Raw genomic sequence first — 23,848 nt, 5'->3', positions numbered from 1 at the left:
TAAACGGATAGTTTAAAGGTATGTATCCTATTGACACACATAAAACTATTATATTATAGTATGTTATCATTCCTATCTTCACCTAGGTAGAAAAAACTCAACCCCTTTTATACATATATATATATATATATATATATATACATATACATATACAGTACATATACATATATATGTATATACATATATATATATATATATATATATATATATAAATAAAGGACTTGAGTACAACAAAATAGAAACTTGAAGCATGGATGTCGTTTTGTACTGGTTTCTTTTGTGGCCCAGTCAGTTTTTCCCAAAAGGACTTAACTGCTGTCATTAGTTGACCATAAAAGCACAAAGGCAGCAGCATACAACACTCCCACATTGACACCATGGTATGTTTCTTAACACTGGGAGTAGATTATTTTTGATTAAAGAACTGTATTCTCACAGTCCAACACATGCAGGTGTGTGGCAGTGGGAGTGATGCTGGGAAACGTGGGAAACTCCTATCACATTCCCAGGACACTCCCTGCCTGGCCACTCTGGTCTCAGAGGGACCATGATCCTGCAACAGTGGTTGGTGATTTTGGCTGCTGGTGAGTGTGCTCTAGTATATACTTTGCTTTATTTTAATTTGATTTTATTGCCTCGTGACTTCTTATTTGTGGTTTGATAGCTGCCATGTTGCTGTGTTGCTGAAGCATCGTGTGATAATTTAATATGCAACAACTCAGTAACTGGGTCTGTTACTAAACTTCATCATAATAAAACTTGGACAATGAAAATGTTGAACTGAAGGTGGTAAATATTTTACTATTACTTGAAGTGAAATTGTGGTAATGTTGTGTCATTTGCCTTTAAAGACCTATTAGTCTATAGTCTTTAGTGGATCCGACTCTTTTTTTTTTGACTTGCTCATCTACAGACAGACAAATGCAAATAATTGAAACAATATAATTTACTGCAACAAACCTTCTTAATTAAAAGAACATTACATAAACAGTTAAGACACTCCAATTAGATTACAACAACCACCACAGAAAAATGGTACCACATCTTAATGTCCTTATTTTCTCTTCTTCTTTCCAGTATTCATCTGTACATGCATGTGCAGCCCGTTTTCACTTCAGAAGAGACGGTGTGCATTCCACTTGAACGGCACCGCAGCAAACACTGAGCAGAACAACAAATACGTTACTTCTGGCAATGTGACCAGGTCAGTGCAGGTCTGTGAGAGCACTCACTGCTGTGTGGGATATTTCCGGGTCCTCAGTGGTCAGCCTGTGGTCGACCTTCTTGGTAAGAAAACCTTTGTACTTATTACAATCAAATTTAAGCCCAAAAGCCATCTAATATTGTCTGATATTGCTATAAGTATAGTATATAGGGTTTTATGCAGCTGTCTCCTCTGTGAGCCTAATGTGTTACTTCCTTTGTGTTTTTGTTGTTGTTGTTGTTGTTGCAGCGTGTGATGTCGCTGAAAAGTCTTGCCCAGATGCCGTCTGCAAGACACAAACGCGCTTCAAGTGGAACTACATGAAATGTGTTTGCAACACAGACTTGTGCAACAGCAACATCACGTGGACACCAGATTCAGAACAGCCTCAACACACACACTCTAATTTGGAAGGTATGGTGATAATGCGATTTCTATCAGCCATTGAATATCAGTTTTGTGAACTATAAAGTGACACCGTTACTATACTGACATTGTAGCTAAAGATTTTCCCCACTTCACAAACTTGGAGGACAAAGCTGAGAAGAATAATGTTGTTTCCTGTCATGGTTTTTAATATACTCACACATTCTTACGTAGAATGTGTGACGGTTAAATGTCATTTTTGTTTCTTCTCAAAATAAATCACTAAAGTTGCTGTGACTCTAATTGGAGCATTACTCGTCCTGGGCTTTGTTATCGCTGCTGCCAAATGGATACACTTCTTCAAAAGCAAAAGTAAGATTTTTTCTTTTCTTTCCTTTTTCTATTAACACTAAATGCCTACTTTAGTTGGTAACATTAGAAATTCCATTGAACTTGATGCCCTTGATTAGAGTATTGAAGCCATATATGGGATTTTACATTATCATATTATATAGAAATACAAGTTTTTTTTCTCTTGCTAATAATAATGTCTTTCCAGAATAATCCAGATGCCTTTTCAGTTGTATGCATTTTTTATGTTTCCTATACAAGGACAATAAAGTTAGTTGATATTTGCGACTGTTACATTAACATACACAAAAGAGATGTTCTATTGTCTTGATTAAAACTCAGCTTGCTGTTACAGTTTAAGTAAGAGTTGCTGGATAATCTTGGCTTCCTGGTTTAGACCTGATTCGGAACAGACAGGCAGTTTGTTGTTTCTCTTAAAATGTTAAATGGTATTGCTTTAGTATCAAATGCCTTCTCTACTTCTCAAAGGATTATAGGGAAAAAAAAAAACTTTCTTTTCACATTATTTACATTCTCATTCACATTTTTAGTGATGCCTTTGTTTGACCTTCAGAACTGCCTCTGCTTGACTGACCTTGAGTGGTTATCTCTGCCGTGATACTCCCTTTTACCTGTGTGTCCTTTCTTTGTCAATCTCCAATTCAAGTTATGTCTTGTATCATAGCATCACATTACCCATAGTAAGTGTGTTAACGGTGGGATTTTGTTCATTTGCTTTGTTTTAGAAGAAAATCTACAAGGTTGCCCTCGTGGTCACAGTGTCTCCTCACGGTTGTCTTGCCAGACCACAAAAAACAATGAGGTTGATGTGGCTGATATTGAACTACAACATGTAAGTCTTTTTAGCAAGTGTATTCATATTATATTACTTACAGTGCGGAAAATGAGGTGATGCTATAAAGATATATCTATATATATATATATATAGATATATATATTACAATTCCATTTTAACTACGTGTTCAATCCTTTTTCAGATTTTGGCCCGTGGATATTTTGCCACTGTCTGGCAGGGGAAATACCGTGGATCTGCAGTGGCTGTGAAAGTTTTACCCTCTGATTGGAAACACAGATTTACTGCAGAGAAGGAGGTTTATGAACTGCCACTGATGAAACATGCTGGGATTCTCCCCTTCCTGGGCACTGGGAGGAAACAGGATGATGGCAGCTGGCTCATTGTTCTGCAGTTAGCTGAATACGTAAATGGCAACCACTCATTCATGGAAAATTACACCTGCTGTCTTTTGACTAAGTTATTTTGGCTTCCTTCTTGTCTGAATGGTCAGCATTCCCCTGCCTCCTCTCTATAGTCACCTCATAAACATGTTTGGTGAGGGGGACATTTATTCACCGAGAGTTCTGGCTCACGATTGGAAAAAGTCTTGTGGGATACTGGAAAAGTTTCTTCAGACTCCTGATAATCCAGTGTCACTGACTCAACACAGATATCAATATAGAGTTATTTAACATGCATTTTGACTTAAGTATTTCACTGAAAGCAGCTTTATTGTAGTAAGTTGGAAATTAAAACAGTGTTATAAATATAAGACTGCAGGCCTCCACTTTTGACCAAAATTACAAAAAGCAGTCCTCTTGTTCCACCTTATTGGCTCGCTTTCATGGATGCTCAAAGGATCATTACTATGGTACCATACCCTAACCATACCATACCATACCATACCATAGCTCCCTGGGCACAGATAAGTGCTGCCCACTGCTCCTGTGCCTGGCTCGTGTGTGTGTTCACTACTGTGGTGTGTAAGACACAATACACTATCACTAATTGGTGTGTGTGTGTGCTAATTATAATTGACTAATTCTATTCTATCGGATACTGTGGAAAATCGACAGTTCTATTTCCCCCAACAAACACACACAAGTGCAATCAATGTTTTTGTTTTAATCTTCTTCATTTAACTTTTATAGTCAATTAACAACAGTATGTATGCGAACATTCAAAGTGGAGAATCATTTGCTTAACAATATTAAAATGTCTCTTTGATTTCAGGGTTCTCTTTGTTCCTTTCTGTGCGCACACACCATCAGCTGGATGCAGTCACTGAAGCTGTGCCAGTCTTTATCGCAGGGACTTTCCTATCTCCACTCTGACCTTCACAACTATGGTACGAGCCAGAATGTTACTGAGAATACACGTCATGTATCTGCCGGTGTGTTACAGCCTACCAATGTGGTTGTACTATTATGTGTGCTTTGTAGCTTAAATAGCACGTATACTGTATGTGTGACTGATTATTGATGTGTTTGTATCTTTTCTTGCAGATATGCATAAACCCGCGGTGGCTCACAGAGACCTCAGCAGCTCCAATGTACTTGTGAGAGCAGATGGTACTTGTGCCTTGTGTGATTTCGGATGCTCCACCATCCTGCGTACTTGTTCATATCAAAGCCACCTCATGGCTATGATGGTGAGAAGCAGGCAGCACAGAGAAATTGGTCAAAGGGGAGTGGCCAAAGAAGATGGAGACGCTCATATTTTTTGTCAGAGGGGCACTCTGTGCTACATGGCTCCTGAGATCCTGGATGGTGCTGTAGACCTACTCAGCAGTAGCTGTTTCAAGCAGGGGGACATTTATGCGCTAGGACTGCTGCTGTGGGAGATCTGGATGCGCTGCTCAGATTTATTTGAAGGTAAATTCACTTTCAGTAATGTCATGTGATGTCAGGTGTCAGATTCTCTTCACCTTTGACATTTTTACTGCGCAGATCGAGCCAGTGTTTGGATATTTAACCCTTAGAGCACAGAGCATTCCGGCTGCTTTTTTCCATTACTACGTTTAAACATACAGTACATACTGAGGGTATAAGAATGTGCAACATAGAGTGTCTCATATCCTTTTTTTCAGCACAACCTGATGAGAAAAAAAATACATTTCACCAACTATATAAAGACACCTGAGCAAGAAGTACTTAAGATGTTTAAAATCCAATTGAATTTGGGAAATTTGGAAATACGTCCCAGGTCAAAGTTCACTTGGCTCATTTTTATGAACACAAAGAAAAGAAAAATGATCTATTTTGTGACTTTGAATTATTGCTACTTTATATCACTACTAAAAATGCGATCTAAAATGAATCATAACTTTGACTCAACAACATAAGAAGACGGAAAACCCCCACATTTTTAAAAGCCTGAATATGTGACCTATAAACACTATCCCCAGGATGTCCATATAAGGAGTTGTGTATTATTCCCACAGCAATTTACCATGGGTTCACCTGCAGCACAGATCCATGCCGCGTGAGCACTAAGGTTTATTTGGGTTTATTACAAAATGAATAAAAGCAAACGTTCCAGTAACTTTTACAGTCAAAACACAATGCATAAGGAAAGTGCACATATTTGGTTTTTTTATATATCATGAGAATGTTCTTCGGTGAGTTATGAAAGAGTGCACAAAAATTATTCCAGACAAAAAAGGTTACATCATCAACACTGGAATTTTCACAACTTTTGTTTCAGCCTCCTGCTCTGATAAATATACAGTATAGCTTCAGATCAGAAGGAAATTCAAATAAATGTCTCCATCTGCAGGCAGTAACATTCCACAACATCTGCTGCCCTATGAATCTGAGCTGGAGGGCAATGTAACACTGGAGAGCCTCATCACGCATGTGATTACCAGGGAAAAAAGACCCTCCATACCTAAACACTGGGAGCTGCTACCACAGGTATTCATTAGTGGTTTCATTAGCTATAGTGAGCTGTGTTGTGTATGTTTATTAACTGGGTGCTTAAATCTTTCAGGGATCTGCACTGCAGGAGCTCCTGTCAGATTGTTGGGAGTTTGATCCAGACGCTCGAGTGACGGCTCAGTGTGTCGCAGACAGATTAGACTCTCTTCAGGCTACAATGACTCTTTTCCCACTTGATTTACAGTAGTCCACTAGCAACTGTTACCACTGTTGTGTTTTTTAAATTCTTTGAGGACTACTACATTTACACTACAGGTGTGTACATTTTTACCCTCTTGGTGTCAAATTATTAACTGTGTGAAGTGAATGTAAAGCACTGACTTGTGGTAAATGTTCTGTGCAGGTTCTAGGTTGTCAAAATGTGCTAATTAGAGAGTATATTTTTCCACAAAGTGTTAAAATTGAGCTCTGTACTTGTTAAATATTTTTTAGAGTACAATGTACACTGTCATTTTTTCTGTGTATCAAACAATTTCATGGTTTCTTTTGTGTCACTACTTGTCATAGTTTTAGATTGAACGCTATGTGTTTTCTTGAGCATGTTTCTATTACTCACCTTTAATTTGGTTTACTTAGAATTACTTAACATTTTGTGAATAAATTCTACACATTTCCATTTTGTCATAAAGAAAGTTGTAGTATTTGAGAAATAATGAATAAGAGGTTATTCCTCTAATCACAGTAGGTTCGATGTGTTTTTATTGTGTACCCATTCTTGTGAAACGATATAATTTTGGTTTGTGTATTAGTTTACTATCATTGTTATCTTAATGTTGTGTCTTAACAGTTTTAATTCTGTATTTTCATTTCATTTTCATATCATTTCTTTTAATAGTGACGTAATTTAATTTTGAAGAGTAAGTAAATTTGTATTATTACGCTGCAACAACCGTGTTGTGTCATTATGTCATGGAAATGTGTGTGAGAAAATGGAGCATTAAAAATTGCTGTTTACAATGATTTCAAGTCACGTGTGTGTGTGTTTTGCACCATAGAAACTACTGTAGTAGGTCATCCTCTCTTTCTAAGCCTACGGGAATGTTGCGTAACAAAGGGTGTGGCACTCTGGTGCATCGTATTCCTGCAGTTAAACAGGAAGACAAAACGAGACAGAGCTGAATTGACAAACTTATAGAGGTAAGTTTCTAAGGTAAGCCTCTAGACCGCGATTTAAACAATTTTTGTGTTTCAAAATGACCTAATGCTGAGCAAGATGTACTATATATTTTGTGAATCAAGTTTTTCAGTTGTCATAAAGTTGATAACAATTGCCCTACACCTGTCGATACTAGACTACAGGTGCACGTGTGTGTGTGTGTTGCGTTTTGGTAAAATGTTTGTTTATGCTGTATGTACTATATGTGGTAAAATATACAGTATATGGCAACCGAAAAGTATAATCTCAGATTATAACTGTTCATAGAATCAAAATCCTCTTACTAAATTATATAATACTATATAGTTCATTTACACCATGTATAAAACTTGCTTTTTAAATGTTGACTAAATGTTAATTGTATAAATGTTTTCGCAGGTTTCCTGAAGTATTTGACGTGTTGTCATAACTATGTGGCCAAATCAAGGTAGGATATATCAAATAATCAGCATAACCCACAAATACTTTTTTGGAAAAAATGTATTGTATGTATGTATGCATGCTTTTACTGTTTGTGTATCAGGACCTCCTCCTCCACTGGGCCCATCAAACCCGGCTTACCCTCCTGGGTACAACCCTGCATATCCTACATATCCTGCATATCCTGCATATCCTGGACCTTCTTCAGCATTTTATCCCCAACCTTCCAATCCAGGGTACCCACCCGGCCACTACCCAGCAGCGATGAGCCCAGCTCTGGTTCCACATGCACCTCCAGGTGTGACGCCTTATCGAGCTCCACAACCTCATCCTTATCCTATGGCTCCAGGTGGATTTCCAGTTGTCCCCCCTGCAGGTGTTCACCCATGTGGATACCCACACTCACGACATCCTGGTCCATATCCACACTATCCAAAGTATGGTCACCACAAAGGTCACCACAAAGGTCTCTATCATGGAGGGATGAATCCCATGCCTGGATCATTAACCGGAGGATTGACAGCAATGGTAATGGGAGTGGTAACACACAAAGCTAACAAAAAGATGAGGAAGAAGATGAAGAAAGCACACAAGTGGAACAAGCATGGGCTCCACTACTGCAAGGTGAGATTGGGTTTTAAAATCTTACCTTCTGCAGATGAAAGAAGATTAAGTTTGAACCTGCCAGTACCATGAATGTATCAATAAGAAGAACATTTAAGTTACAGATGTTTTCCGTATTATTCACCTATTATCAAAAAATATGTATTGCAAGTCTGCCTTTGCATTTCTTAAATTGGATACATTCAAATGTATGATTTTCTCTTTTTCTCAACAGTCATCCAGCAGCAGTAGCAGTGACTCAGACTGAGGACCAACACCACAAGACATGGAAATTGACAGAAATGATTATTTACAGAAGCCTATTTCAGCATTTTGTTTTTGTATTTATGTCAAACAGTCTAAAGATATAGTTAAAAGACATACAAATGAGTATGTATATACAGTATATAGTGAAACATTCTGTAAAGGGATCACGACAATGGGCACAGAACTTTAAAGCACTGCTTAATCTTTGGATCTCTGACAGTATCAACAGTTTTTTTTTATTTTATGTTGAAGATTTTCTGTTGAGATATTTAAATTGTTATAGAAAAAAAACAAACCTCAAGTAAAGTTAAAAGTTTTACTTAAGCTCTTTACTAAGCTCAAGCTCCACCACTAGTAAGCATGCAGTGTGTGCTCTTTTTCAGGTTAGATCAGTGCCACTCGTGCTGTAAGCCAGCAACAGTTTTATTACTTTTATGTGCATTTACTGTGATCTGCTGTGACAAGTCAAACAGTTAAGACGGTTTGCTATTAACGGCCGCTGTCCTCAACTTGTCATGACATGTCTGACATTTGTATATGTATTGGTAATGACATTAAAAAATGTTGGCTGCTGGTAACCAAAGTTTAAGTTATACTGTCAGTGAGTAGTTTGTTAAAATTAAACAAAACAATTGTATTTTTTTGTAAACTTATTTGTCTGTCGTGTAATGGAAGGAAGTGTTTGTGAATATGATTCATTGGTTAAATGGCATGTCTGATATTATGCAGTAAAAAGGTAAAGGGGGACTGAGTGGGCTATAATCTGTCAAATCTCTTGTGGGTGAAAACTAATTATTATTCTTACAGTAAATGTCCTAAGGGTCGTTTTTGAGGCAGACACCCCTTACAGGTAAAAAAACACAACTGAGTGGGGGTATGTTCTATCTAGGGCAGGATATTAATAATGCAGTCATAATGATAACTGCAAAGTGGCTGCAAAGTGTTCAAATCAAAACACTTGTGAAATGACAGTGTAAAAGTGGGTCAAAAAGGCAACAGCACTCACAGATTGGTTTTTGCACATGATCACTTTGGGCCTTAGATGTGCACAGGCGGACTCCAGGTAGTGCTCAAGCAAGTGCCGCTTTCAAATTTTTTGATAGCATCACCAATTATCTGGTGAAATTGTGCAATAATATCCAAATATTGCATTTGATTTTTAATTCCTGTGAGACAGCGGTCATGTTTTTATACAATATTTTGGAGAAACGTGGGGGTTCTTGCTACTCTTCAGTAGCAAGAACCTGAAATTAAAACACATCACATAGTTAGATATTCATGATGATATTTTGATATGGAATGATCTATACATCATAATAAAACGTTTTTTTATGATGCAAGATAAATCAAAATAAATTTAAAATCGCACAATAATAATAATGTTGACAACTGTAATTTAAACACCAAACAAGCTGATTTTATTCCATGTTGAATGTAATACATATAGTAATGTGATAATTGTGACTAAATGTAAAGTTATTACTGTTGCATAAACACACGCTAGTAAACACATTTCGTTGTATATTCTGTCTATATTCTATCACCTCTTTGGCAACCGTGTTTAAAAGAAGATGAGGTCATGGGCCATGTTATTTAACATCTGAATGAGCGTTATTGTTTTTCAATTCATGTTAATGAAGGGGTGTCCCTTTTTTCCACTTGCACCTGAAAAGAGTGTGTGCACACGATGCTTTGGCCACGTCACCTGCACAGTTGAAGATTACGCATGGAGTCATTCACAGCCGCACCTGTCAGCATCGTTTTGAAGGTGTACAGTGGAAACTCGTGGGTCACCCTGTCATTTAAAAAGCCTGCAGGAATGTTGACGGGACGGAAACAAAACACGCAACAAACCAAATGGGCGTGCATCTTCTTCCCACTGCTGCTAAACGCGGAAGATAAGCACAGGGCGGAGGTGAATTCTGCGAAAACTTCCTCACATCCAAGGCCAGTTTCTAAGGTAAGCGTGGACCTATGCATATTACGAAAAAGTGATTATTGTTTAATATAAAATATATATTATATGTATGGAACAAAGTTTCTGATTTGTTTTTGGGTCTTTTTTTTTTATCACGACACGGAGGAATGCAGTTGCTGACATAAATTATGAGAATTATAGCAAAATTAAACCACGATGTGGTAACAAATGATCCGTCACTGTATATTATGTGTTGGAAAATATATTTTGATGTTGATTAAGTGCACTTGAAGCTGATGAACTCTCTTGCATTTAGCTGTGTAAGAATCATAATGTTTATTTTGTACTGTGAGCAAAACAAACATACAACATAGAACAATTACAACATTGGACGGTTAAACTGCAGCATTTTACGATGTCCTACTTGCATTGTTTGAAACTGTAATTTCCGTGTTTTTGTCATATCATATACTGGATATGTGTGTGGAGACAAAGCTGTCAATCAAGCTCAATGTGGTGTAATGTTACTAAACAAACAATCTTTGCATTCATTTCCTAACATTTCCTCAGGTTTCCTTTAGTGCGGTCAGGTCAAAGAAATCTAAACATGTGGCCAAATCAAGGTAGTATTTCTCAAATGATTAATCTATATTCATAAATGTGATTTTTTTTTTTGCCTGTGTTGTAAAATATTTATACTCAAGAGTAAAGAGTGTGTGTGCTTTTATGTATTTCAGGACCACCCTGTCCCATGGGCCCACCAAACCCTGCCTACCCTCCTGGCTACAACCCTGCATATCCAGCTGGACCTTATACAGGTCTCTTCCCCCCACCAGTCCAATACCCAGGTGTGGTACCTCATGCACCTCCAGGTGCAATGCCTTATGGCGCTCCACGGCCTCAACAGTATCCTATGGCTTCAGGTGGATTTCCGATCCCCCCAGGAGGTGTTTGCCCAGGTCCATATCCACACTCTCCAAAGGGGGATCACCAAAAATGTCAACAAAAAGGTCCCAACAAAGATCACAACAAAGATCACAAAAAAGATCACAAGAAAGATCACAAGAAAGATCACAAGAAAGATCACGGAAAAGGCCACAAAGATCACAAAGGACATCATCATGGAGGCATGAATCCCATGGCTGGTGCATTTGGTGGAGGGATGGCAGGGCTGGCAGGGATGGCAGGGATGGGAGGAATGGGGATGGGGATGGGAGGAATGGGAATGGGGATGGGTGGGCACAAAATCCACAAAAAGATGAAGAAAGGACATAAGGGGGAGAAGCATGGACATGGGCACCACAAACACGGCAAGGTGAGCTTGGATTTAAGTTTAAACTAGATTCGAACTTGAACCTGTGGCAAATGTTTGAGTGGTTGTTAAGACCCTATGCAAGCACATATGTGCCAGTTCTTCTTACTATATATACTATACTATATATATATATAAAGTATAGAATATATAGTTCTACTATATCACTGAACATACTGCGAGCTGTCTTAAAACTGCCACACACTATCTGTCGACAATGCTACAAGTATAAGATTCTCTGTATTTTCTAGTCTTCTTTTTAAATGTTGTGAATTTATTCCCAAACTTAAACGCACTTTCTCTCTATATACAGTCATCCAGCAGCAGCAGCAGCAGCAGCAGTAGCAGCAGCAGCAGTTCAGACTGAGGTCAACGGCTCAAGACAAAGCTTTCATGGAAATTTGCTCTTTTACAAAAAGGACAATTTACATAATCAGATTTGTATAATTTTAAACAGGGTTTTTACACTATTTTATTATTCTGATTCTAATATGGGCTATCTTTATTTTCACAGCATTGATCTGTTTTGACATTCTTCCATATTGCATCTTTTTTGGGTGTGCTCATGTCAGAATTTCTTTAGACTTAGAGTTGAGTTAATATCATCCATTAGAATTTTATTACACACTACAATGGTCATAGCCATATTTACAAACTTGGCTCCAATAATCTACAATTAAAGGAGCTTTATGTAAGAAATGCATTGTATCAAGTCACGAAATTACCATGATATGTCATTAGATATTAAGTAAACATGTTAAATTAAAATACTATTGGTACAAACACTATTGTACATTTGTATTAACATCCTACATTTGCTTTCACGCTCACACAAGTGTAGCTCCTCGTAGTTCCTCAAACTACCTGGCAACCTCAAGTCTTAGGGTAAGAAGGGGGAGATTGTATTTGGATTGTAGTGCCTTGAGTTGCATATCTTAAATACAGCCCCTATAACGGAATTAAAGTGCTCATTGTGGTTTTATTGCTTGGTATACAAAAGAGAGCACACATTGTATCATGTATCAAAATGAGATGGTGTCCCGCATCCTCCTACTCACTATCCAGCTACTTCACCATTCCTTCTTATTTTATCAATCCTGGCAAGATAAAACCCTCCTAAACTGCCCAAGTGTTCCGTGCCCAACCTATGAAACAATAATACCACACTACATATCACTGACATAACAAAACATCTTTATAAAACCAGAATTCACATTGAAAGAGTTTAACTTCCTGAGAAGTTACAAGTGTGGGCTGATACTAAGAAGAATCAACATTGTCATTCCATGTGAGCCAGTACGTAATGGCCGCACCTAAATATTTGTGATGCTTCACACTTTCCACCTCTAGGCCTGTAATTACCACAGCATCAGCCCACGATTTGTTCCTTCTGAAATCCATAACTAGTTCTCCAGTTTTCTTGATTTTTCATGTATCCAATCAGTGTTGTATCATAAGCTTATGTGTTGTGGGAAGTAGTCTGATGTGTACACTGTTCCATAGACAGGGACCTGTTCAATAATCAATAATGACTGTACTTGGAACATACATTTTTAAGAGCTAGTTAATCATGATGTGAGGCGGAATCATACTGAATACGTTATAATATGATGCGCTAACAGAACCAAAACTAGATTTTGTAGTTAAAATAAATAAATCCAGTTTAAAATGGGAAGTGTGTCCTCAGGATGGTCACAGTTGCAGTGCATTTTACGCCCACTAGGGGCATTAAAATAAGTACCATAATATAGTAATGGTTGTCTTATAGTAAATAATTTACCTGCAATAGTGAGTACATAATAATCCATGTTTGTATACATGTAAAACCAGTATACCACTATCGATTTCCGACAGCACATCTTTGCAGTTTTAAACTAGTGCAACTGTTTCTATATTGTTGGCAATAACTCTTGATTTTTAATGAGCATACTTGCATTTAAAGCTTAGTATACACAATGTCCCACAAAACATGCGGGTTCCAGTTTACATCAACAAGGACGTGGTTTTGGGACGTCCTCGGGTCAGCCCAGGATGGGGGGTGAGGTGAAAGGGGAAAGTTCAGAGGTGACGATTTTGTTGTCTTTGTGTAACGAGTGGAGCTCGATCTCACATCACTCTTCCCTCTTCCCCGAGTCCTCTCTAAACTCTCCCCCGGGTTTCTACCCTCCCGAACCTCTCCCCTTCTACCCTTACAACCCCAACCCTCCCCCCGGTCACACACACCAGCGCAGGAGGCAGGTGAGTTCATTTTTATGCTTATTGACTTTGTTTTTGCGTTTGTTGTTATGACCAGAAGTAGCGGAAATAAATCGCGCCCAGCTTCCAGCGGCGGCTCGTTCAAGATGCTAATGCTACCAGGCCGCACGGCGATGAGCACGCAGTCTTAGCGAGGGAAAGTTGAATGTTTAGTGTCGCCTTTGAAAACTGCTGCCGGTTGTTAAGCATTTGTTCGAAATCTACACAAGACACAACTAATGTGCCACAAACGACCCCGGTATTTGACTAGGTAGGGCTTACGCGGAGTAATTAAGCGAAGTAGCTAGCTTTGCTATGTAGCGCACACATGCCCCATTCATTTTCCAGCACGGTGAGCGACCACAGTGTTAAACGGCTAACGGATTTGCAAAGGGGGTTAAACAGTTAAATGGACTCACTTTAAACTGCTGAACACAGGGGTAGTCTGCGATTAGCTTGTTTCTTAGTCGTAGCAAACTTTCTTTACAATGTATTTCATTTAATTAGGACTGCGACTGGTAATTATGGAGTGATTCTGCGCATGTTTGTTGGTAAACTTGATTTATAGCTTAATCGAAGAAGGCTACGTGCTACGTTAGCACACGAGCCATACGTTTTTCAGTTAGCAATAATGGGGTTTCGGTGCTTTTCCACTAGTGTGGATTCGCATAACTTGGTCGGAGCAGAATTCGGGTGTTTGGAAATAACAGGCATTAATCCAGCAGCAAGTTCGTCAAGCACCAAGCTATTTTATTCAGTTTCATTCAAGTACGCACCAGTTTTCGTAAGCATTCACGTTAGCACAGGCTGCCTGTTACACGCACTTATTCGTGTACTATTTCGTTATGTTCTTAGATTTGTGTCGTAGAAAACCTACAGCTTCGTCATATATTTTGAAAATGTACCGTCCGACTTTGTTCGGCTAATATATTTTAAATTGTCTTGTGTCTGGACATGGTGTTTTACGTCTGTTATTTAAATAGTTAGACAAAAGCTTTCATTCACTTTTTAAATGATACTTATACCTGTGGTCAGTAAATAATCTGTTTTGTTTTTCACAAACGCAGAAAAAACCTAATAGGTTTGAAAATCGGGCATGCATCAATTCACATCCTTGCCAATGTGAGGATGTGCTGTGATACCTCCCGTGGTTGTTGCAAATGTTGCTGTAACTGAACGCCACAGAGACTGAATTTTAGTGCTAACTACTATCATGTGCAAGTCTGTGGTAATGGATTACTCTCTTACATAGAATAGAGGCAACCCACTCGTTTTATATTACCCCCAATCTGCATTGTGTTATGTTTTTTCTGTACTTTGCGTGATCATCTTTGGTATATAATATTATTTGCTGTGTGTGTTTTTTGTCTCTTCAGATCCATCTCAGTGACCAACGACTCTAGTTCTATACAGACGGACAGATTTCAGTTGCAGTTATGGACTCCGGTGTGATTGAAGGAGGCCTTAATGTCACCCTTACCATTAGGCTGCTCATGCATGGCAAGGTGAGGACTTGTTTTAGCTGCTCCTATCTGTAGTCTTTTATCTTAGGGTAGTATATGGAAATGAAATCATTTGTTGATGTGAAAGGGACTTAATGTGATGAGTTTATTTATTTATTTATATGTTTATTTCAATCCAGTCAGTTAGATCACTCATCATCACACATCATCTTAGTGTAGTTCACACAATACACATAACCGAAAGGGAAAGCGGGAGAAGCAAAAGCTTATCTAGTCCCGCCCCCATTACCGACAGAATACATATTTTCATCGTACAATACATAATTTTTCTTTTTCTTGGCTCAGTATACAAAGCTGAAACTCTGATTCACTCAAACCAAATGACCTAAAAGTTCTACTAGCTTATAGCATCTTTAACAAGTCCCAGCTCTTGTCAGTACATTGGCAACCTATAGATTGTTGACTCTTTACTCTTGATTGCATCCTGACTGTCAGTGTGGGGCTAGTCAACCTTAAACTGTGATGGAGATACTGGGAACTTGTGATGAATCAGTTTCTTGGAGGAGCATTTCCTTCTTTATAAAAGGCTACCAATTGAACAGACTATCAATGCTGTCCTGATCTGATCATCCAGCGGAAGTGTCCTTAATGAGAGAATAACGAGTACTCACACTCATGACTTTCTAATGGAGGAGCACATACTGATTGATACCTTTGGGAAACTATATAGTTTTATTAATTGAAAGGTTTTTTTCATTGCTAGATAATTTGGGCCACTCTTAACTAGAGAGCTTAAATGTGGGTTACAGTCAAAAGTGGATTCATCAACCTAATAAAACTCTTATCATTTTCTGTTATAGGAAGTTGGAAGTATTATTGGAAAGGTAAGCTAATGCCGGATATAGTGGAATTGTTTTTATCAAATGTAAATATTTGTGCATATTAAGTGAGAAGGAATCTAACTTTGTGATCCTCTGCTAATAGAAAGGTGAATCTGTGAAGAAGATGAGAGAAGAGGTGAGGTATTTTCGTCCATGGTTGTAGTTGTGGTACAGTGCAATTGGCTGTAATCCTGTAATTAGCAAGAAGCCAAAATTGGAAGTTATGTACAATTTCAATTGCTTCTTTAATTTCTTTCTTCTCTTTTTGTGTGTAGAGTGGGGCTCGCATCAACATCTCTGAGGGAAATTGTCCTGAGAGGATCATTACATTGGCAGGTCCCACCACGGCCATCTTTAAAGCATTCTCCATGATTATTGAAAAGCTGGAAGAGGTAGGTACCAGCTTAAACTGTTAAATGAGTTCACAGGTCAACAGTAATACAAACCTGACTAATTCACATGTTAATTTTTTTTGCCAGGATATAAGCAGTTCAATGACAAACAGCACAGCTACCAGCAAGCCCCCAGTGACTCTTCGCATTGTGGTGCCTGCTAGCCAGTGTGGCTCCCTCATTGGGAAAGGTGGCTGCAAAATCAAGGAAATTCGTGAGGTATGCGGAAAGAAGAGCATGTTGTACAAAACCTTTAACATGCGAACTCCAATCTCCTCAGTATTTGCTGACTGTGAACATTCTACCTGTATAATTTAGCACAGCTTACTTTGATCACATCTTTTAAATTCTTACTTGATTTCCCTTTATTTGCATGCATCAGTCAACTGGTGCTCAGGTACAAGTGGCAGGAGACATGCTTCCCAACTCAACGGAGCGTGCCATCACAATTGCCGGCACTCCCCAGTCCATAATTGAGTGTGTGAAGCAGATCTGTGTGGTCATGCTTGAGGTAAGTGAAAGCAGTGAAGCAAATTTCATGGCAGCTGTTGATCTGTAAAGTGTTAATGTGAAATACTGAGGTCTCTGGAATTTTGTCTCTTAAGTGTTTGCTTTGTAATAGGGATAACTTCAGATGCTCTACTTCTGATGCCGTAACGTGTCATAAAAAAAAATACACCATAGTGCACAATTTACAATATTATGTGATGCTTTACAAAACAAAACAGGCCACTGTTGAGGGTACATATTTAACTGAGGTAAAACTTAGTCATGATTTATCCCCATAATGGACTTGATGGTCATTTTAAAACGGTCGCTATGGTTTACTGTAATTGTAATTTTACTGTTACAACTATAAATGCTCAGTTTTTGCAATATAGAAACATGATACATGTGTTGCACAACCAACGTCTTTTTTTTTCCCAGCTACTGTTTTGATGTCATGGTTGGTCATTTAATGACACACCTTTTCTCTTGTACAGTCTCCTCCAAAGGGGGTCACTATCCCATATCGACCCAAGCCTTCAGGATCTCCTGTCATCTTTGCAGGTGGACAGGTACATACAAGACTTCAGAGGGACACAGGGATCTAACCTGTGTATTCATGATGCTCTTTTTTTTGTTGCCATTGTCTGTCAGTTTGTTTGTTTCGCCTGTAGAACATGTATAAAGGTGCAGAATGTACATCTTGATAACAGATTAAGTGATGTGAATTCACTCACAGATAAAAGTCTCAAATGAATAATAGGTAGCTAATAGGCATTTCAAAATAGTAGCTGTTGGAGGTATTTAATTTTAGAGAACAGACAGATGTGCTACTAATTTCAGTCACAAAACATTCACCTGAGATTGCTACAGGGCCTTCTGTTTGTTTTATTCTCCAGAGTTGTATTAGTGGTTTTGAACACCGTTTCAAAAGTGAGGGAGCCCCTTTCCTGCTTTTGTTTGTCTCAAACAATGCACTTTCTTGTCCTTTTTGGCTTAACATTACAAGGTCTTTCATGTCACTGAATACCCTTTTATTCCTTGGAACAAAAATCTCCGCCTCTTGTTTTCCTGAATTCTACTGCAGTGTTTCTAAAAATTCCTATTTTCCCAGAAATGTGGAGATTTTGGACAAGTTCTTTTTTTTCTCTTTTTTTATTTTTACCAGCTTTGAAGAGTTTGAGTCTGAAAAAATATCTTTATGTACTAGGATATAGCTGGAGCAGTAAACCTTGCAAAAACTCAGCTGTGGGGCATATGATAGCTTTGTTTTCATTTGTTTCAGGCATATGCCGTACAAGGACAGCACGCGATTCCACAACCAGATGTAAGTGCAGGAAACATTTTACATGACCCCCCCCCCCATCATCATTCCCATCCATAATTATAACTGTCCTCTTCAGAAAAGTACAACCATCCCCTCATTATACAGCGTGTTATTGTAGATGCACTTGCCCCCATTTTTGTGGAAAGTGGCACGGGTAGAACTTGATGTTTGTGTAGTTCTCAGTTGACTGGCTGTCAGTTGTAAATTAAACTGACATTTGTGTTTTTGTCCAAATTCTCCACTGTTCCATGGATAACAATCTGTTCCTGCTGCTCGTTCTGGTCTGCTTTTCTTGTTTGTCCTGTCTTGTTATTTGTTATTTTACCATAAGCCCCAAATTAACATGCTGCCCCCCCTCTTTTTTCACTTCATCATTAAACTGTGCTCTTTCTTTTATCCTTCTCATTTTATAAATGAGCTCTAGGTGCCTCTTCTGACATATTGGTTTTATATTATTAGTTTTACCTACACTATACTGTGTATTGGCAACAGAGCAAATGGCCAGTGAGTTTATATAAAAAAAGTGTGATTCATTAATGTAATTTGCTAGCCATCACGTAGTGCAATTTTATGTAATGAAACATGACCGTTTCTTAATTAGACCTAGCCTGCATCTTTGACCTAGATTTCCCCCTACAGCTAAAATGGTGTCGACTGGTACAATGTGAAGCTAGTTTCAGTTCATGTTTGCATCTTTTATTGGTGTTGGTTAGGGAACCTGCTGCATATTAAGAGTTCCCTTTCTTGTGTATTGTGACTTTCCCCTGACATTGAAGACGGCAGGAGAACATTATCAAGAGATGCAGTCTGCACTTTGGAGGAATACCTATGGGGTACCCCACATAGACAACTCATATACACCATTGATTTGATATAGAACTTTTTTCATCATCTTCCTCCACCCTACTAAATGAACTGATGTATGTGAAATATTGTTTTTTTTTTTGAGGTCCGTTGTGTAGCCGTTTGTACTGACTGTCATTTTTGTTTTTTGTTCTGTTTTTCCCTCTTCCTGTGTTTTCCGTTTTCTCCATTTCTCTCCCTGCCTCCTCTTTTACTCTCACAGTCTTCCTCTGCTGCTATCTCTCCACAGCTCACAAAGCTTCACCAGCTGGCCATGCAGCAGAGCCCCTTCCCCATCGCACCAAGTAACCAGGGATTCACTGGTATGCAGCATGAGTGACATGTCTTGACAGACACTAAAAGTAAAATGTGAAAATCATAGGCTCGATTCCTTATTCAGCTATCATGCATCCTTTTTAAAAGTCCACTATATAACCAGAAACAATATTTCTGGTTATTGCCGTTAGTTTGACAACATTTTAGGAATATGGTTGTCTGTTTGTGAGACTGTACTTTAAAGTGTATGAAATTGCAATATTTTTAAAAGATATTCCAATATATTGTCAATTTCTTTGACATATTCACTACAGATAACCCAATGAGAAAACAAACAGCACATTGTCTGTGAGGAAAGAAGGGGATCTTAAACTCGGAGGATCTCTCAAATCTCTGAATTCACAATCAAACTTTTAGATTGCTGGATGGAATTTGGGGCTCCTTTACAACATATTAATTTAAATACCTTCTTAATGTGTTTCTCATAACATAATTTGATGTTCTCATCATGTAAGTGCTATACATATAATATCACAAGTAGATTGAAAGTTGTATGTTTTTGTTTTTTTTAGGGATAGATGCTTCTGCTCAACCCAGTTCCCATGAGATGACCATTCCAAATGATGTAAGTGCAGAAATGTTTTTTCTTTATCATCATTATAGTTAAATGGAGAAACTCATAAATAACTTTTTTTTTGCAAAAAATGACTATGTTAACCATATGGTGGTACTGGGAACAAAACAAAAAAGAATACAGCCTGCTATTGTGTTAATTGCCAATTGCTACCTTTACTTGAGGTATCTGTTAATTATGTTGTCCGCGGTCTGTCAATCTTTCCTGGTCCACAATGTTCTTGCCCTTCTCTACTGAAGCTTATTGGGTGCATCATCGGCCGCCAGGGAGCCAAGATCAATGAGATCAGGCAAATGTCAGGCGCTCAGATCAAGATTGCAAATCCAGTGGACGGGTCGACTGACCGACAGGTTACCATCACAGGGTCACCTGCCAGCATCAGTCTGGCTGAGTACCTCATCAACGCAAGGTGAGATATGCAGTTATAAAACACGTCAGCTCCTGTTAGGCAATGCACTCATTGGCTGCAATAAATTAAAATGTTTCACATAGCTCAATAATGACAATAATACATTTAAATTCAAGTTTCTGTCTCCCTGAAACCGCCCTCCCACCCCTTCAAGTTGGTTCTGCTCTTCAGTTCCTCCCTGCTGTACTGGACTGTTACATTGAGTTTCTCTCACCGCCTCAATACTACAGGGTTTAATTTAACACTTAATGTGACTAATCTGTGCTAAAAAATAACTGGCTTACCTGCTTATTTGTGCAATGCATGACCTTCTCTAGTTTGGATATATGTGCAAATTTTCTCAGTTTACAGTTATTTCGCTTTTCTACGTTTTACTTCACATGTCTTTTAGAGATGAGATTTTGCTCATAACTGACACCTTATTTCTAACTAAGCCTTTTATCCTAAGTTTTGGTCTCATCGCTGAGTGATCCACGCACACCCCACCAGTCCTCCTACATGTAACTTCCCTCTACCCATTGCTCTCTAGCCTGCCCTGTGACCCATCCCGACTGTGTTGTCCCTCTCTCCTTGTCTCTCTTTCTACAGTGTAGAGTCCTCTAAACCTCCTCCCTCCTCTTCCTCCTTGAACCCTGAACAGACCAGCCTGTGCCCTCCCTCCACCTCCACTACTACTACTACCAATACTACTACTACTACCACCACCACCTCCTCTGCTGCTACCTCCTCCTTCTCTTCCTCCTCCTCCTCTTCCTCCTGTGTGGTGCCCCCCTCAGCCTCCATCCCACTGTCCTTGTTGGCTCCAGGGCCGCCTCCTCCCTCCTCTTCCTCCTCCTCCTCCTCCTCCACTGATTCCCTGCTCCCCAGCTCTCCTGCCTGTGTGTCGAGTCTTCTCAGTCTCAAGCCCCTTCCTCTACTGGCCCTCCATGTTGTCAGCGGGTCCAGTAACGCCGCACACCCAATCCCCACTGAGCCAAAAATTGCCCCAGAGCTCGGCTCCAAGTCTAAAAGGCGAAGGCTGTCCCCTTACTAATGAAGGAAACATAAGTCATCTTCTATTAAGTACTGACAATGCTCTATGTTGTCTGTATCTGCACTTGCTTTTGTACCTGGCTGTGCCATGCCACGCTTCAACACAAAACAAATGCACACAAACGAGTGATACAGCCAGAGAGATGGTTGCTGCCATATTTATACAAATGGATATCTGTAGCTTGATTTGGCCTGTTCTTAAAATAAATGACTTGTGTGGATTATATTTTTAAATGACTTTAAACTTACTTAGCATGGACAGTGAGTTATTACTGAAGCTTTTCTCTCTTTGTGTAAGCTCTGCTCAGGTAGCGGCTCTCTTTAAGATGTCAAGTTGTATTAATGAGTATACTTTATCTTCTAGTGAATTTTAAGTGACTAATGTTAGCTGTCATAATCGAACAAATACATAATATGTGTCACTTTTTCTGCATTATGTAAGAAGCTGTTGTAGTTTCAGTTCTAAATATGCCCTCAGGTATCAAAGGTACCATATCATTCTTGTAGATAGTGTTACACCAGTTTAGTGTAATTTTAAAGGAATAGTATACCATTTCTTGAAATAAATTGTTCTTTCTTCAAATTTAAAGAAAATCAGCGTAATCTCTTATACAGTAAATTTGTAGCTGGAAGTTGGTCGACTTAATTTAGCATAAAGAAATGGGAGGTGACTACTTATTGTATACAATCTGGCACCTATAAATCGGTGTGGTACAATGCAGTAGTTAAACCAGTGTGAAGGTGTGACATCAGGCTATTTTGTGGTACAGTCACTTCCTGTAGTGATCTCTCAAACTTGAGGAAAAAGTTAGAAACTTAGTTGTTTTTATATTTGTAGATTAAAAACAAACATTTAAAAGAGTGAGCATCAGAAAACCCATTAGATTTAGTCCCAGAGCTCGCCGTTTACCTCGTCGTTTCCAGTTTTTTATGTTTCATTTCACAATCCTACACTCGAGAAACTAAACGGTGCATATTCCAAATTGCTGAGTTCATCTTAAATCCTTGCGTATCAGTTTTGACGTCTGGTCAATCAGCTGTTACCACTGATGATATAAGCAGCCAAACATGGAACCTTCTTTTTTCTGTGTCAACAAAAATGTCCCACTCAGAAAACCCTGCTATAAGACTTTATTATTATAATATTAATGTTATGTATTATTGTTATCATGGTTGACATATATCATGTCTGTCTGATTGCATGCCTTACTCTCTCTCTCCCTCCCTGGTCTCCGGGTGTCTGTCTGTCTGTCTTTTTCTCCAGGCTTTCCTCTGAGGCCACAGGACTGGCAGCCAACTGATAAGGCACTGCATCTGCACTAAATCTCACTTTTATATCATCAGCTACCATTTTAAGCAGTCAATGCAACTACCCACCATAAGAGTTTATATTATACTGCCTCTTCCTCATTTGAAATCATGTCAACTGCAACTGATTTGATCCATTGAGTTCATTATTTATTTTGTTTTGGTTTTAGTCAAAAGAAGCAAACAATTAGGTTTTTAATTCCCCTTTTTTGAGTGGAGTTGGAGGTTTTAGTGATATGTTATTAGACTTTTTTTTTTTTTCTTCTTCTTGATGGACCCCTCATCCTCTTCCTTTGTTTATTTGCCGAAAACTCTGATGAGGCATTTAAATTTAATTTTGTACAGTCAGTTTTTTTTTCTTTAAAAAGGAAAAAAATAAACAAAATTATGAAAAAATATAGAGTGACTTATTCTATTTACGTAGAGCCCCCTTTTTCTCACCCACTCATCCAGTCGGACTGTCATTTTCACGACGACTCACTTGCTTTAAATATACACTTCATTATCCCCCCTTTGTCACCTTTTCAATTGAAGTGCGTGTAACATGGATTCTGCTCGTGTCACAGAGAATACGTAGCCGTACATGCACTGTCACTGATTATATTTGGTTATGAAGACAAATGTTCTAACACTTACAGCTGAATTTACCCAGATAATATAAGACATATTTTATTCCGCATGTCAATTTTACCCCCCTATACATGTCATTCCTGCCTCCCCCCACTCCCGTTCCTGAGATCATGTGTGGATATTTGTTGGGATGGGAGGTTTTTGGGGTTTGGGCTTGGCTCAAGGGATCGGAAGCAGAGGGTTCTCCTCGCTTTTTTTGTAAAGACTGATATATACTGAAAAAAAATGTTGGAATATTTGTTTTAAATGGAGAAAATATTTTTTTTTAACTACCAAAGGGGGGTGGGGGGTTAACTCTTGGACACTGACTGACCTGTTTGTTAAATGTGACGAGGCGTAGAAATAAAATCATGGATGCTCTGGAACTAGACAAAGAAAGGGTTGTGAGTTAACACTAGTTTCCTGCTCTTTGCTTTGCTCAAGTCAGGATTTATTTTATTTTTTATTTGCAGGAAAGAAAACTTTTGTGCACGTTTTTGAGACTGTAGATCTGGGTGCCACAACATTGTTTAAAAAAAAAAATAGAGAAATAAAGATGTGAAATGCTCAAACCACAAAGTCTCTCCAGTATTCTGTCAATGTTTCAAGTATTCTGAGTAC

General features: G+C 38.6%; 4 protein-coding genes across 14 annotated transcripts; all 4 read left to right on the top strand.

Annotated features, from left to right (window-relative positions):
* The first annotated feature begins 408 nt into the window (after positions 1-408).
* On the top strand, positions 409-6,596 carry LOC131460317 (bone morphogenetic protein receptor type-2-like). Its single transcript, XM_058630693.1, has 10 exons — positions 409-584; positions 1,078-1,287; positions 1,454-1,618; positions 1,859-1,942; positions 2,668-2,774; positions 2,920-3,141; positions 3,951-4,065; positions 4,223-4,591; positions 5,496-5,632; positions 5,709-6,596. Exons 1-10 carry the CDS (start codon positions 548-550, stop codon positions 5,841-5,843), a joined length of 1,581 nt encoding a protein of 526 aa, XP_058486676.1. The 5' UTR covers positions 409-547; the 3' UTR covers positions 5,844-6,596.
* A 131-nt stretch (positions 6,597-6,727) lies between these two features.
* Positions 6,728-8,691, top strand: LOC131460318 (proline-rich protein 13-like). Of its 3 annotated transcripts, none has more exons than XM_058630697.1 (4): positions 6,728-6,793; positions 7,191-7,239; positions 7,468-7,856; positions 8,071-8,691. In XM_058630697.1, exons 2-4 carry the CDS (start codon positions 7,224-7,226, stop codon positions 8,101-8,103), a joined length of 438 nt encoding a protein of 145 aa, XP_058486680.1. In that variant the 5' UTR covers positions 6,728-6,793; positions 7,191-7,223; the 3' UTR covers positions 8,104-8,691. The 3 variants fall into 3 exon arrangements, with proteins under 3 accessions (XP_058486680.1, XP_058486677.1, XP_058486679.1); XM_058630694.1 differs by having other exon boundaries at positions 6,729-6,793; positions 7,336-7,856; XM_058630696.1 differs by having other exon boundaries at positions 6,758-6,806; positions 7,336-7,856.
* A 1,114-nt stretch (positions 8,692-9,805) lies between these two features.
* On the top strand, positions 9,806-12,117 carry LOC131460987 (proline-rich protein 13-like). Its single transcript, XM_058631939.1, has 4 exons — positions 9,806-10,062; positions 10,591-10,643; positions 10,758-11,335; positions 11,646-12,117. Exons 2-4 carry the CDS (start codon positions 10,628-10,630, stop codon positions 11,697-11,699), a joined length of 648 nt encoding a protein of 215 aa, XP_058487922.1. The 5' UTR covers positions 9,806-10,062; positions 10,591-10,627; the 3' UTR covers positions 11,700-12,117.
* Positions 12,118-13,405: 1,288 nt separating this feature from the next.
* Positions 13,406-23,806, top strand: LOC131460406 (poly(rC)-binding protein 2). 9 transcript variants are annotated; one of them, XM_058630887.1, is made up of 14 exons: positions 13,406-13,566; positions 14,944-15,072; positions 15,891-15,914; positions 16,015-16,047; positions 16,187-16,303; positions 16,391-16,522; positions 16,686-16,814; positions 17,287-17,361; positions 18,075-18,116; positions 18,893-18,949; positions 19,210-19,282; positions 19,808-19,860; positions 20,109-20,278; positions 20,867-22,559. In XM_058630887.1, the coding sequence occupies exons 2-14, from the start codon at positions 15,004-15,006 to the stop codon at positions 21,309-21,311; spliced, it is 1,419 nt and encodes a 472-aa protein (XP_058486870.1). In that variant the 5' UTR covers positions 13,406-13,566; positions 14,944-15,003; the 3' UTR covers positions 21,312-22,559. The 9 variants fall into 9 exon arrangements, with proteins under 9 accessions (XP_058486870.1, XP_058486869.1, XP_058486874.1 ...); XM_058630886.1 differs by having other exon boundaries at positions 13,408-13,570; XM_058630893.1 differs by lacking the exon at positions 20,867-22,559 and adding an exon at positions 22,575-23,806 and having other exon boundaries at positions 13,409-13,570.
* Positions 23,807-23,848: the final 42 nt, after the last annotated feature.

This window comes from Solea solea, chromosome 6 (genome assembly GCF_958295425.1).
Source record: "Solea solea chromosome 6, fSolSol10.1, whole genome shotgun sequence".
NCBI classification, from domain to species: Eukaryota; Metazoa; Chordata; class Actinopteri; order Pleuronectiformes; family Soleidae; genus Solea; species Solea solea.
The sequence above is the reverse complement of the archived record's forward strand: the minus strand, read 5'-3'. Positions and strand labels throughout refer to the sequence as shown.

Bases quoted from the DNA above. Each gene is read 5' to 3' on its own strand.
- LOC131460317 (XM_058630693.1), top strand. From the start codon at position 548: ATGATCCTGCAACAGTGGTTGGTGATTTTGGCTGCTG. The intron at 1,619-1,858 runs GTATGGTGATAA...AAATCACTAAAG, and splicing joins CACACACTCTAATTTGGAAG to TTGCTGTGACTCTAATTGGA. The intron at 3,142-3,950 runs GTAAATGGCAAC...CTTTGATTTCAG, and splicing joins TTCTGCAGTTAGCTGAATAC to GGTTCTCTTTGTTCCTTTCT.
- LOC131460318 (XM_058630694.1), top strand. The intron at 7,857-8,070 runs GTGAGATTGGGT...TTTTCTCAACAG, and splicing joins ATGGGCTCCACTACTGCAAG to TCATCCAGCAGCAGTAGCAG.
- LOC131460987 (XM_058631939.1), top strand. The intron at 11,336-11,645 runs GTGAGCTTGGAT...CTCTATATACAG, and splicing joins GGCACCACAAACACGGCAAG to TCATCCAGCAGCAGCAGCAG.
- LOC131460406 (XM_058630887.1), top strand. From the start codon at position 15,004: ATGGACTCCGGTGTGATTGAAGGAGGCCTTAATGTCACCCTTACCATT. The intron at 18,950-19,209 runs GTACCCCACATA...ATCTCTCCACAG, and splicing joins TTTGGAGGAATACCTATGGG to CTCACAAAGCTTCACCAGCT. The intron at 19,283-19,807 runs GTATGCAGCATG...TGTTTTTTTTAG, and splicing joins AAGTAACCAGGGATTCACTG to GGATAGATGCTTCTGCTCAA.